Below are 14,549 nucleotides of genomic sequence, written 5' to 3' on the forward strand. Positions count from 1 at the left end.
TCGCCGCAGTGGCGCGGGCGGGCGGAGGGGCGGTGCCGAGCCGCCCGTGTGTCAATGTGCCCGGCCTGCGCGCCTCCATTGTCTGCTGCTGCCGCCAGCGCCGCCAGCACTGCTGCCACTGCTATCACTGCTGCCCCTGCTACCACTGCTGCCCCTGCTGCCGCCGCGCCGGCCGCCTGCCCGCCCGCCCTGCCCTGCCGCAGCGCGCAACCACCCGACAGGTGCGGGGCGGGGAGGCGCGGGGCAGCGGGCGGCGGCCATGGCGGGGCAGCGGGCCTTTCCCCGGCCTCCGCCGCTGCCTCGTGGGGTTTATTTCTTTTATGTTTTTATCGCGGGTAGGGTTAAAGCAGCCGGGTGAAGACCCGGTAGGGCACGGCACCGCGTGCCGGGGGGGAGTGCGTGGGGGGGGGGGAGCCCGCTGCTGGCACCTTTCTAAAATTAAACCCGCGGCGCAGAGCGAGCCGTGGGGCGCGTCCAACTTTCCGATCCGCGGCCGGGCCGAGGGGCTCGGCGCGGGTTTGTCCTCGGGGACCTGTGGCGGTGCGTGCCAGGGCGGGGAGCAGCGCCGCCAAAGCCGGTGCTGGGCGGGGGTCGCCCCGCAGCTGCCCCGTCCTGCTCCCCGGGTGTGTCCCCTGGGGCTGTTCGGGCGCCTCGTGTGCCTGTAACCGATGGCTGGAGGCACGGTCTCGCCAGGCGACTCGCAGCACTTGTAGGTCGCCCCACGGCTGCTGCTGGCTGGGGTCTCGCCACCACGGCTCCCCGTCGGTGTTCCCCACGTGCCTGAGCCCCTGGAAGGAGCGGGGGTACCCGGCGGGGCGCTGCCGGGCCGCAGGCGAGCGCGCTTTGTGAACGCGAGCCTGGCTTTACAACCCCCTGGGTACACAGCCAAAGCGTAGTACGACTTTATTTTAACAAAATGGTTGAGTTCCGTGGGCTTTCCTGGTTTTAAAAGTCGTGGGAAGACAGGGACGTTGCTATCATCCAATTTTATTTCAATCAACAAGTGCAAATAAGTGAGGCTGCTGCGTCCTTGCGTTGGGGCTCTAGATTACAGCCGATTCCCTCAACTTCTTTATGTGGGGGACCAAAATCACCTCGAAGGAAACACTCCGAGGACAGAAGTGCTTTTTATATGCTCGCCGTGAAAGATATGCCTGTTCGTGCTAGCAGAAGGCTGTCACTCGCTCAGCCACGAAGGCTGAATTTAGGGTTTAAATAGTCTTTTGTCAGTTCACTGCAGGGGGTGAATTTTACCCGCTGCGAACAAATTTTGTGATGTTATAGTATGTTGATAATCTCTGTGACACTGTTAAATAACAAGAGCCTACAAGATTCCTTTCATATTCTAAAATATCCTGTCAGACATTCAATGTACAAAAATATGCACGTTGCATTTTTTTTTTTTTAATGTGGCAGTGTCAGTACTGTCATCGTACCCTTGTTCACTGTGTAAATGGGCAAATGAATTTTTTCCTTGGCAGCCTCACTGAAGCTTGTTTAGCGACTAAGGCTACAGGAGTGCTCCATCTAAAAGAGAAATAAAATACTTTTAAAATAGTGCTTTAAAACGTTTCTTGCTCTTACCTATCAAAGGCTTCTGTGTGACCTTCAGTGCAGTAGTGAGCGGACATTTCGCAATCTTCTGTTTATTCTTCCTGTATCCTGATGAGGTAGCGAAGTGCTGTTGCCTCCATTTTATGTATAGAACTTGAAGCATGGGGACATCAAGTGACTTTTCCACGGTGGTGTAGGAAGTCTGTGTCAGGGCAGGGAACTGGAACCTGGAAGTGTAGGTTTCTGAACTCTTGGTGTCTTACCCCTTAATGCATTTTCCTTTATCTACTGTGTCAGTTTTTTACATACGTTTAAGTTGTGGTTATTGTGTAGTGATTAATAACTTAAGTGTTGGGCATTACAGAGGGAGAAGGAAATGTTTAAGTTTCAGGTGGTATTACATATGGGAATTTCCCATATTTCCTCGTCAGGTTATGTGTATATCTGGTGCTTTTGATTTCTGAAGCAGGCACAAATGGTGACTTGTTTTCTCACTCCAGTTTGCTGCAGTTATGCTCATGGGAAAGTACCATAGCTGTTGTAATGAATGCATAGGTCATTCTAAACACCTGATTTTTTTTCTACAGCTGTCGAGCAAGATTGATGCAAGAAAAAAAAAACAGAGGAAAAAAAGAATATAAAAGAAAATATAATAATGTTTGCTTTTGATGTGCAGTAAGTTTTTTGGGGAATAAATGTAGGACAGTCTCTTCTACACTATTCCTTGGACAGTGCACTGTGAAACTCTGTCTTCGGATATAAAAGAGAGGAAAAAGAGATGCTGAACTGGTTTCACTGGTTTCAAGCCACTTTCTCCCTCCCTGTCAAGTGACTATCCTTCTCTTGTCTTGGTGGCTCACTTGAATCGTGGTGATTGTACTCTGCTGATGGTGTCACAGCTCAAAGATCCGATAGCCTCTTTCTGTGCCAGATGATCAGAAACATGGTCAGACCCGCTACATTTTTATCTAAGGAAAAATAAAAAAAAAAAAGCCAACAAAGTATTTCCATGACATACTCTCCTAGCTTCCATCCCACTGTCTTACAGCTGGGCGCTTCCTGAACGCAGGATGGTATCTTGGTGTATCTTATAACTTGGTAGTCTGCAGTGTTGTTGTGGGCTCTTTTTTTGGAATTCAGGTAAACTTTGCATCTGCAGCATCCTGTGGTTATAACTTTCACAGCTGCATGAAAAATTATCTCCTTTTATTTATTTGTTATTGAACCTGCTACTTAATGGCTTCTTTTGCTCTTCCTCTTTTTTTTTTTTTTTTTAATTCCCCGCCCTAGTTCCTCTTTTGAGAATTAATGAAAAACTGTTCCCTATTCACCTCTGACAGGCACTCAAAGCTTGATAGACCTGTATCATCCCCCACCTTTGTCTTTCTGCCACACTGACATTTTAAGTCTATTTAGTCATTCCTGTGTAAAAGCCATTTTGTATGGTTCTCAAGTGATTATTTTTTTTAAAATGGTTCTGCCTTCTGCCCTGTGCTGTGGGGAATTTCCTTCAGTTAGAGCCAAGCCTTTGAGAGAGACCTTTGCTGGGTTCTGGACCTACTGACTCCAATCCTGATAGTTACATTCTGGCCAAAGCAAGGAGTGTCTAACAGGATTATTCATTTAGATCAATTCAAGTTCATGCAAGTTCAAAGTAGTCTTGCTTTGTTTTGTTTTTTAATTGCTAGAAACAGCCAATGGTTTTTCCCTCTTAAATAGCCTGTGGATAGGTTACTTTTTTTCCCCTCCCTGTTGATTGGCATTGTATAACTCTGACTTAAGTATTTTTGCTTTATTGTAAACACTTTTTTCTTTCTAGGTTTCTTCTGTATTTGCGTCTCAAGATAGCTGCTGAATCTGTGGTCTGATCTATCAACATTGCTAAGTCTTATTTTGAACCAAAAGTAGATTATTAAAATACCTCAAAAACAAACAACAACAAAAAAAAACCAACTGAAAATATCTACCTGCAGGAGTGAATGATACGTGCTCAAACACAATAGATACATCTTTGAATGACAGGGTTTTCCTATAGCCAGGGTGTTCACCTGAGACATGGAGAGAGATTTCCATCTGCTACCATCTTATATTGGCTGTGAAGTGCATTTCTGAGTATATGCTTTTATTTCTGTGTATATCTTTTAACTCCAAATTGTGCAAGGGCTACCTGTGTGATCTTCCCCAGATAGTAAGGCAGTGCATAAAGAAAAACTTTTGAGGTGTTCAGGTATTTTGATGATGAAGATAATGTGAATATTTTAGATAAATGTGCATTTGTAGTACCTGGCTAAAAGTTTCTTTTAAAAAATAATCACCATTACTTTCAGACATGTTTACTCCCTGCTCCATTCATATGATCAGCAGTAGACTTGTAATATGGCAAACAAATGACTCGATTTTGTATTCTCTTAATTGTTTCTTCTGGATGATCCTGATATAAACAACTCGCTCAGACAGTAGGTTTTTTTTTTTTTTGCTTTTGTTTTTATTAGGAGACTTTTAGCTATTATTATTCTCTTTGATTAAGAGAAACAAATTATTTAAAACTTGGCTTTCATGTATATGAATTCCAGGTAGGTATATACTTTCATTTTAGTCCAGCTGTAATAAAACAAATGCATGCAAGCAGCTTTTGGCTGACAAGGACAGATGTGGTTAGTGGCTGCAGAGTAATATGTATCAGACAGTCATCTAAGCACCTTTGCAAGACTAAGTTCTTGCCCACTTAAGCTTTGCAACTGGTGTCTCCTAAACTAATTCTGGATTACCACAGCTTCTGAAGGAATTGGTTTGCTATGCCCATTCAGATACGTGCTGGTAAAATAAATTAAAAATTCCAGAGATGTAAGATTGCACAACACAGAAATACCCTTTTGTGCAGAAGGGTACTGGGTAAGTTTCGATATAGGTCCCACTCCACCATTTTGTAGTTGTGAGCACCACAATGGGGGAAGTCCCTGGCACCTGTGTGTCAATAGCTGTTGCTGATGCAGGCTGGAGAGTCCCGAGCTATTTTCTGTCTGTGAGTATCAAAGGTTTTATCTGATGAACTGGAGGTAGTTGGGTTAAATATATCTGATTAGATCTAATCTGGGAGTAAAATTTTAGCATAAGATTCTTTAAGCTCTGTTTACATAATACAGTCACCTACAGATACATGTATGTGTTTGCAGATCTAAGCTGACTGTTTAGGAAAGATGAGTAAAATTATGCATTGAACAGATATGTACTATTCAGATTGCTTTGTGAGACTCTTTTTTTTTTTTTTTTCCCCCCACTTCTCAGCGTATTTTCTGTCTTAATTCCTCCTGTTCAAATTGAAGAATTCTCATGTTTGAGTTGCACATCTGACAGTAGGCTGTTGTCCATGCCTGTCCCACTGCTCGAGCCTACGAGTAAAATAAGTCCCTTCTGGTGCAAAATCTGTGATGAATTTTACCTCTGAACTGCTGTGGTTCTCTTTTAAACTGTGGATTTGATTACAGGTACTGTTTCTTTTGCCACGTGATCCACTATTATTAAATATGAATTCTCCTCAGCTGTTGTTCTGCTTTCTTGTTAATTTAAAATCTCAGTGATCTGTTCAAAGGTAACTGAAAAACTTGAGGATCATTCAGCAGTAAAGCTGGTGTGCGAGAGGGAAGTTGACAAATGGAAAAATCTATTGCTTCTCCCTGGAGAGACCAGTGTGTGGAGTGCAGTGCCTGAAAACCCTTTTGAACTTGCTGTGCTATGCTTAGATCTAACCGGAGATCTTGTAATGAGTGCAAAAGTCAAAATAAAAGCTAGTCCAAAGTAAAAAGAGAGTCCATTGACCAGAGAAGAATTGTGGTGGTGTGGTGCTTGTATGTAGCACATGCAGCTTGAGCTTCCTACATGCCATAAAGCTGAGAGCATAGTGAAGTTGAGTTTCAAGAAAAGAGTATTCGTTGACTTTGGTTTAACAGCTCTGGTCATCTGTAAGTGTGGTTGTGTAGTGCAAACACAACCAAGGGCAGTCATGTATTTGTGAGGCATCGCTGGCAAAGGAACCTTCTGAATCGGCTCCCAGTTTGTGCCATGGGGTTGGATGGCTGCAAGGGGCAGCTCACGTCCATCAGATTGAGACACTAGGGCAGCCTGGTGCACACTGCTGAGGCAAAGGGAGAAAGCTGTTAAGAGGTGAGCTGGTTGTGAGTAAGTACAGAGGCTGAAACCTGGGTAAAGGCTGGTAAATGTGGTACCAGCTTTATTTTCTGTTGCTTTGTCTTGTTCCCGCTGTGTCTTTAGAAATGCTTTTGTCACCAGGTATGTCTCAATATAGTAAAATGCTTCCTCCATATAAAATAAATAATATTTTTTTGAGTTGCACATTGTGTTTTGTAAATTCCTAGAAAGCAGGAAAATATTTCCAAGAAGTGAATTAGTAGCAATTCCTACCCTGACAGAGACTCCGTAAATGCTGTTTGTTTCTATGCTTCATAGAGCTTTTAGACCAGAAACGTGGTTTAGGAGTGGTAGTTGTATTGATTTTTTTTTTCCTGTAGAATTTTTAAAATTTATTGAATATATCATACATACACGTTTTTTGGAGTCCTGTGGAAGGATTTCCTCCATGCTGAGTTATTTGTAGTGTCAGATGCAGACCTTCTGTATAGAGATTGTTTGTAGTTACTCCGGACTCATAGCAGTGGACCAAGATTACTGCTTTCAGCTTCAGTAAGGATGGATTATCTCTGGTGAGAATTAGAGTGGAGAACAGACAGGTCATGCAAGGAAAAATGCTAGACACAGTCTGGGACAGAAAGGTCAGTCAGGGAGATGGGAAGGAAACATCTCCTGTGATGTCTTCATTCCCAGTGAGTTACACCCTTCTGCCACTCCAGATGGAACAATTAAATACAACTTTGGGGTTGCACCTCATTGTGCTGACCACTGTTTAACGTGTTTTTTAAATATATGTTTTCGTTTCATGCAGAAAAAGAAGTCTAAGCAGCTCAACAGTTTGTAATTTACAGGCTTAAGCAGTCCTTTAATTTCAGGTTTCGTTTCCATAAATAAAATCCCTTGCTTCGCTAGAAATAATTTGAAGAGGGAAAATTCATTCAGTCCATTGAAGTTACACGTTAATCATTTTTCTTTTGATAAGGCACAGGATGTGAAATCTTAGCAACATGTTATTGAGCCTTAGTAGATAGAAGGGTAGGCATTTATTTGCACTGAAAATTAGAAAAAACAAAGTATGCTCTTTAAATACACAAGAAGTCAACCCTTTTAAGAAGAAGAGGAGATGGTGAGATGCTTCCCAGTCTGCACCTTTCTCTGTGCTAGCCAAGGTTGATGTGATGGGTTTGGCTAGCGCCTTGCTGCTGATTTTGTCATCGTCTCTGTGCCTGTGAGATTGCTGCTGAAACTCGTGCTGGTGGTCTCTCTCCTGCCTGCTTTGACCGTCTTATCTCAGTGCATGGCATTGTGTGATTGGGACCTATGGACCCCAAGCCAGTGAGCTCTATGGAAGGTCAGTGTTGTGCTGTTGAATCCTATCTTCTGTCCAAGATGATTTCGTGTTTTTTCCCCTCTGTTTTGTGGCAAAAGGAGGCCCCAGTCAACATGTCCCCAGGGCCTCCTGAATCCTTGTCTCTGCCCATAAGAGCCTGTGCCTTCCCAGGCCGGGGAAACACTTGCTTCTCCTGTACTCAGATATGATGATGGGGTCTTTTTGGGTTTTGAGCTTGGCCACCTTGTTCTGCACAACTGTAATGGAAGACTTTTCCATGAATTAGGAAAGCATGCTCATAATTCACTTCTCCAAAGGGAACGAGGTGAGGTCTTTATATTTTCAATTTTTGTTTTAACTTTGTTACAGTGTTAACAGAACTATTGGTGTGTACTGGGAAGTCAGGGTGCTCTCTTCCTAACATGTGCTGCCATTGGTGTGTCAGTTTATTTGCTTTGCCATGTGCCTCCAAGGTCTGTCCTTACAGAGCAGGCTGCGTGGTGACCACTGCTAAATTGCCAAGGTGCACAGCACAGTCACGTCTCTGGTGTGGTTTGGTCCTTGAGCTCTGATCTCTAAAGCAGTCCCTTACAACTCCTCTGTGATCACTGTGGCATGCGTAATTGAGATTCATAACCTGCTTTTTTTTTTAATTTTATTTATTTCTGGGGGAATGCCAGTAGGAACCAGTGGTCCCACAGCTCCCTGAAACCAAGTCTTTCAAGCTGAAGCATTTCATGGACAGCCTGCATGGTGCTAGGATCCGTTCAGTGGTTGAATGCCCTCCCTCAGCTGCTTTTGTCTCCTGGCAGCAGGAAGGTCTGATTCTTCTCCCCTTTCCCTTTTGTTTTATGTTGTGAATGTAAACAGTTGTTGACAAGTTCTCCTTTGGTCAAAATACCTTTTCCAGTCTGACCTGGGACCTCTCAGTGGTACAAAATCGGCATTATGGTGTGAGGAGGCAAGGCAAGTCTTGTGCAGCTGAGGGAGAAGATGGTTCTGGGGGAACAGGCATCATCTTCCTGCTGTAGACCAAGATGTTCCCCACTTACTCTTTTTAACCTTACCTTATTTTTTTGTCATCCCAGTATAAATTTCTCAGATCCTGTTAATAACTAGGTTATTAGACTACTGAATTACCTTAATTAGCGTTCTACCTTAATTAGCGTTCTCAGCAATTGGTTAAAAAAGCTTCATATCAACATATCCACGGTCTGAAATACTAACTCTGTTTTTCCCCTCAATATTTGTGAAAGAGGAATGGCCTTGCAACGTTGCCAAGAATAGAGGAAAAATGCCAAGTATCACAAAGCCCCTGATTGAGTCTCATGTTGAATATCTGCCTTCTTTTATTTTACAATAAGAAAAAGAAATTTAGATTGGCACTTCAGCCACCTTTGCATTTTATCTCCCATTAGCAAAGGACACATGCCAGGTTTTTCAGTTTCTCGGCTCCACACAGCGTATCAAGCTGGGCAGGGCGGTATTCAAGGTGGGATGCAAATGCATTGGACTGCATGGGCTTTAACAGTCAGCTCATTGACTTTGACTGTCTCCATGTCTAAAAAGATCTACATTTTGGGGATTTTAGCATGAGTTCACTTTTTTTATATTAGAAGTATTTTCTCCATCTCTCCCCCCTCATTGTATAATAGATAAGAGATCTGTTAGCAGTCTTTTTGGCTTTTGACAAGCTGCTGCTTCTTTCAGAAACCATGAGGTGTAGCACCGAGGGGTATATGCTCTTTTTACGCTGAAAGTTAATGTATTTCGTAGAAATCTTTTCTAGATGTATGAGAAATCCACATTCAGGAGCCCTGGGTTAACTGATGTGGCTTTTGAAGTCCTCAGGGGAACTAATCAAGCCTTCCATTGTGTTTCCTTAATTCAGGAGAAAAAAATAATCCTTTAGCTGTCTCATTAATAAATCTTATAAATTCTTAATATCTTTCATTCCTGTAAGAAATGAGTTGTAGAAATCTAACGTAGCTTTTATTGGCACTCGTACTCAGTTCTGTGTCCATTTCTGTGTGTACACCTCCAGACATGCATCTGGTGGGGCCGTAATTATGTTACCTGCAGAAGGATGTTGCTGATGTTGGTCTTTCTGCTGCATGAACAATGATGCTGTAAACAGTAAAATAGGTTTCCTTATTAATTGTGTCAAATACCATTGTGCTGAGCTGACAATGAAGCAGGCCAAATGACTGCAAACCGGACGCACACTCCTGCTGCTGAAGGAAGCGAGGCTGGCCAGCACAGGGGTGTTTCAATGCCTATTTTAGAAGCTGTTAAACCTATTCTAGTGATTCTGGGTTAGAAATTGGTAATTCCTGCACTGACTCATGGCTTCAGAAGGTGAGTTGGGTGTGGGTGGCTTCTTGCCAAGTGTGTTTGTGGTAAACTGGATTTTTAACCTTAAACAATGGAAATTTATGAATTGTTTAAGAAATATAAGCAATTAAGTCTACTGATTTAACTATAGAATTGAGTAATACACCATTAGTGATTGCGCTATTGTTAATTTTGACTGTATAATTAAACTCTGAGATATATTTAGCTGTCGCTGAGCTATAGACTTTACACAGATTATAAGTGCACAGGTATGAATTGATTTTGCAGCACTGTAGAAACTGATGTAGGAAGTTGGAAATTTATGACGGAGTCACTGATTAAAAATGTAGAGCTGAAGCTGTTTGCAGGAGACTCCCTTACATCCTACCCAAAGTTGGGCAAGTAGAGTACTTCAGACAAACAGTTTTCTGGAAATGTTTGCTTTTCTCCGTTGTTTGTGAAGAGAGCCAAGGATTGCGAGGTCAGACTTAGAAGTCTGTTGTTGCTTATTTTTAGAGTTTGGTCAAATGCAAAAGCAGCTGTAGTGTAACCGTCACTGCCCTCGTTTGGGATTTTCTGCATAATATGGTGGAGTGGGGCGGATGTTGGGTTTGTGCTCTGGTCTGCATCGGGATGAAGGAGGTGCCTCAGCTGGAGGGGTGTTTTTGGCTCTTCAGTGTAAGCACAGGGTGCGTTTCATGCTGATGGCTAAGACACGGTGCCCAGGTGAGGCGGGGCCATCCAGCAGCATACCAGGACAGGAGTGAAAGTGCACGGCTGGCTGCTGGTGGGAGCAGCCAGGAGCTGCCTCTTCCACCTCAGCTGCACAGTTTGCAGCTTGGTTTAGGAGAATTTTAGCATGGCATTTGTGTGATGCCAGGCTGAGTAGCATAGGATGTGATACGGCTGGATTCATTGACTTGTTTCTTCCCAACATTTTGGGCACGGTGTGGGGAGCCGCTCCGTGGCCAGAGCCCTGAGCTGCCTGCGTGCTCTCACGATTCGTAATGTGCAGCAGCCGTTGCTTCGTGGTGCTCCGTAAGGACAGTCGTGGCAGTCAATTTACTAACTTCAAAATATTTGGCCCTGTTCAATACCAATTAGTAATAAATTTGATGTTTTGGTTAAGTGCCATAAGAGGCTATTGACTGAATAACCTGTACCAGTTAACAGCTGACTGATTTCTTCCTTGCCTGGCTACCTTGCTAACCATGGACCCAGACCTCTCATCAGGCAGTGATACCCGTGTAAAGTCCTCACCACGTCAGTGTTTGTCATGCTACTACTGTTGATGGCAGAATACAAAAAGTTGAAGTAATGCAGGGCTTTCTTCACGCTGAATAAAGCAGCCGTGGTTATCTTAACTTGTGAATGTGTGTTTAGTTCTTGAATTCCCCTACAAGTGGCAAGAAGTCATACACTTGTAATAGCCCCTTCACCTATACTTGTAATGTAGGCTGACATCAGTTGTAAAAATTCAGATGTCACAGTGCTGAGACTGGTGACATCACATGGGAGCAAGCGGTAGGAAGACAGCAACTGGAACAAAGCAGCTGGCTGCATGTAAGTATTTAACACTGGAGTGCTTCAGCTTTTTGCTTTCACAACTGAAGACAACCGGTTTAAATGTCTTCCATCTTCTCAAAAGAAGCAACTTAAAGTTATAACATGTTACAACATGTTATAACTCAAGTGTAATATAACATGCTGACTCCAGTCAGTCCTCTTGTGATTTTGGTTATTTCTTCTCCTTACCTGGCCTTACTGCTCTGCCACCCAGCTTGCAGTGCTTTTGGCATAGTGCTCTCAGGTGGAATGTTCTGCCATGGGTGATTAACACCTCCCTTGTGCATTTGGGGATTGGAGAGACAGCATTTCTTGAAGTACAGAGCTAAGGAGCTATGTGGGATGCATGATGTATCAGGGATGCAAGTTCCCTGACCTCAGACCAAAGCTTGACTTGTTAGGACAAATGGGCCTTTGCTCCAGAGTCCGGTCTCTGAAAATGGCCCATAGCAGTTGGGTAGGTTTTCTTTAAAAGGGAAAAAAAAGTGTGTGTATAAATCTGGATAGATGGGAGTTCTGCATTTCTCTTCCTTTCATGCACTTGTCACACTTCCAGCAATTTTCAATTCAGGAGTTTCTGCCATCCTCATGCTTGATAGCCCTTCTGTTAGACACATTCTTCTTCCCTGAATGTATCATAAGAGCTTTAGAGTTGCTGCACAGCGGTGAAGAAATTACTTAATTACTTTCTGAAGTAAGACTGAGAGCTCTGATATGTTGGCTGCCAAGTCTTGGGAAGGATAGCAAGTATTGTCCCATCTTTGCTTGTCCAATCTCTACTATCTGTTTTCTGGACCTGCAAAGGCTAAAAGTTATGCAGGCACTCTGTGCCACATGTTGTTGTGTGTGTTTTTTCAGCTGCCAACGTGTTGATAGGAATTCATATTTATTGCCATAGAATTATCTCAGCTTAGACTGAGAGAAATTGGATCAATCACTGCCAAGAAAACAGCTGTCTGTTTTCATGTTGAAGGTGTGTGGATATTTAGTGCTCTCATCACCCACTTCAGGAATTTGCTCACCAAAACTACTGCATCCTGTCAGTGTGTTCAGCCAGCCAGGAGAAAGAAGCAGCAGCCACAGAGACTGCTTTTGGTTTGCAGAGAGATGCAAGTCAGTTACAGGCTCCTTTTCTGTCCAAGTGACTGCTGCTAACAGCATAATCGGTGTTAGTCGGTATGTTTGGAATAGCTGACATGGTGCAAAACACTGCGTGTTTCTGCTGCTGGCTCTTCGTACCATTGCTTTTTAGCCAGAAATACCAGAACTCAAGCATTTGAAAGCCCATTCATTGCCCTGAAGGTAAAGAGCCACGTGTTAACGTGGTGAACTCATTTTCCTTGTACAAGCTTTGTAGAAATAATCAGAGAATTTTAAGTTAAAAGAGCTTTACTGCATGCAGCAGTTGTCTCTTACTAGAGCCAAGGCCTTCACCACTTGCAAGGCTGTAAGAGGTGCTGACTATTAATATATCCCTCCTCCAATTACTGTATTTAGTTCATGAAATAATAAACTGTTAGCAGCTGGGAGGGAGTGCTTTCTGCAGAATCCATACTTTGTGTTTAATTTTTTGAGCTTAGCCATTGTTGTTTTGAAGATTACTTACAGGTTTTCAAATCCTGCAGTGCCATGTCCTGGCAATACCAGTGGTCTCCTGTGCTTTTGCTGATGCACAAAGCTTTAAGACAACAAGAAAGACAGAACTGTCACATCTCTGATTTTATTGATGTGATTGTTGAATTGTATGAGTAGGGTTGACACTGAAAATATTACTGTCAGTGTGCATTAACAAAGAGGAACAGGGTGGACTTGAGCAGAGTACTGCACATGAGAAATGTGCTCTTGTACTTGCCTCCATTGCTGAGTTGCTCTTATATTGTTTTGTCTCTGACAGATTCGTTGCTAGGAATGAGGCTTCTCTGATAATTTTTTTAGCATGGTTTCCCCTGCATACTTGCGTTTTTTGGTTTGTTAGTTCCTGGTGCACAGGAACTATAAAAAGTAACTCCAGTAAATGATTTATTCTATGTATATTGTGAAGAGCATCTAGTACACCTTCCTCTGCCAAGCATTACTTTAATGAAGGGTAGAGCAAAATTGTGGCAGTACCATCATAATCAGGTTTTTGCAGAACTTCAGTTCAATTAAACCATGTTCCTACAGTACCATTATCTCTTACAGTGATAGCTATTGTATTTTTCCAGGATAAACAGTGCATATAATGCTCCTCTGAATTAAATGATCATTTTTTAGCTTTTATATAGTCCGTTGAAAGTGGTGTCTTGCATAAAAAACAAACAAGAACCAAAAAAGCCCCACCACCAAAAAAAACCTTGTTAACTTTGGAGAAGTGTTGTGTTCTGCTTGTTTTCTAAGTTAACCTGATCCTAATCTCTTCCAATCCGTATTATTGCCTTTTTTTTCTAGAATGTTCCTCTTCTGGCAATCCATGCAAGCTTTAATTTGATGACTACCATCACCTTAAAATTGATATTTATTGGATGTGAAGCAATACATCGTCTCCATTACCTTGGGGTGCTCCAGTTAGGAGTGCAGCAGTCTGAGAGAGCTCTCAGCTGAAAAGCTCCTACTAATACCTTGCCCTTGCAGAATTATATCTAATAACCCCTTTCAGCTGCTGAAAGAAACCTTGTTACCGAAAGATAGCTTTTTGTGTGTGTCAACCCGAGTGTATGATTTCATTTGCTTGACTTGTATTTTCACCTGTCAGTGATTAAGATTTTTTTCTCTGTTCTTTTTGACTGTGCCGTGACTCACGCATATTTCATGTGGCTGCTGATTATGAGGCACAGAAGCCCGTTGCCTTGGTGGTTCAATTTGCAGTTCCCTGACTTGGTGGAGTACATCTGGAGTGCTTCAGGTGTGGGAGGTTTCTGCCTCGTTTTTACCTCCTTCTTCAGCTGAGCAGCTTCTTTAGAAATCCTTGGTTACTGACCTAAGAAATACCTGCTCTTCTGAAATCTGTGCATTGGGTTCTGTATCTAATTCAGTCCGTGATTGCATTATAATTAGTGGATGTGAGGTGTTTTTTTTTTTTTTGACTATGTTTCAAGAAGCATATCCCTCTGCATCCCAGTTTAGCAGTCAGTTGATGTGATTTATGGTGCGAATTTTAGTGAGTTTGTCTTCTCATTTTTGTCTGCACTTCCTTGGTTGTCAGCTGGATAACTAATCACAGATCACACAGAATTCTTGGCTGCAGAGTCTTGCGTGAGCACAATTTTTTATGTTTTGTTTAACATGTGGTAAGTTTTATTCTGTTCTGGTATTTGTTTTCTGCTGGTTGAGTACTTGCTGCAGAATGGAACAAACTCCAATTGTTTCACCCCTTTGTTTTCTCTCACCCCTTAGACATAGTATTAAAAGACAAATGCTTTTGTTGCAGTGGACACTTGCTCTTTAGTGTGGAAAAACACTGTCCCGTGACTTAAAAAAAAATATTTAAAAAAATAATACGGAAATTAAGTGCCTTCAGAGCTTTTGGAAAGCTTTCTTGGAAAAGACAAGGTGTTCAGTGCTTACAGAAAAACCTTTTACACCGCTATCTTAAGATACTAAACATGATATCCACTTGTAACTATGGCACGTTTCCAAGTAC

General features: G+C 42.7%; 1 protein-coding gene across 1 annotated transcript in view; it reads left to right on the forward strand.

Moving 5' to 3' along the window:
* Positions 1–39: 39 nt before the first annotated feature.
* Positions 40–14,549, forward strand: part of BZW2 (basic leucine zipper and W2 domains 2) — a 56,135-nt gene continuing 41,625 nt past the window's right edge. The window contains exon 1 of the mRNA XM_084282682.1: positions 40–221. Within this exon, the coding sequence (XP_084138808.1) occupies positions 55–221 (167 nt within the window). The 5' untranslated portion in view covers positions 40–54. The remainder of the gene's footprint in view (positions 222–14,549) is intronic.

This window comes from Netta rufina (genome assembly GCF_964035555.1).
Source record: "Netta rufina genome assembly, chromosome: 2".
In the NCBI taxonomy this organism is placed as follows: domain Eukaryota; kingdom Metazoa; phylum Chordata; class Aves; order Anseriformes; family Anatidae; genus Netta; species Netta rufina.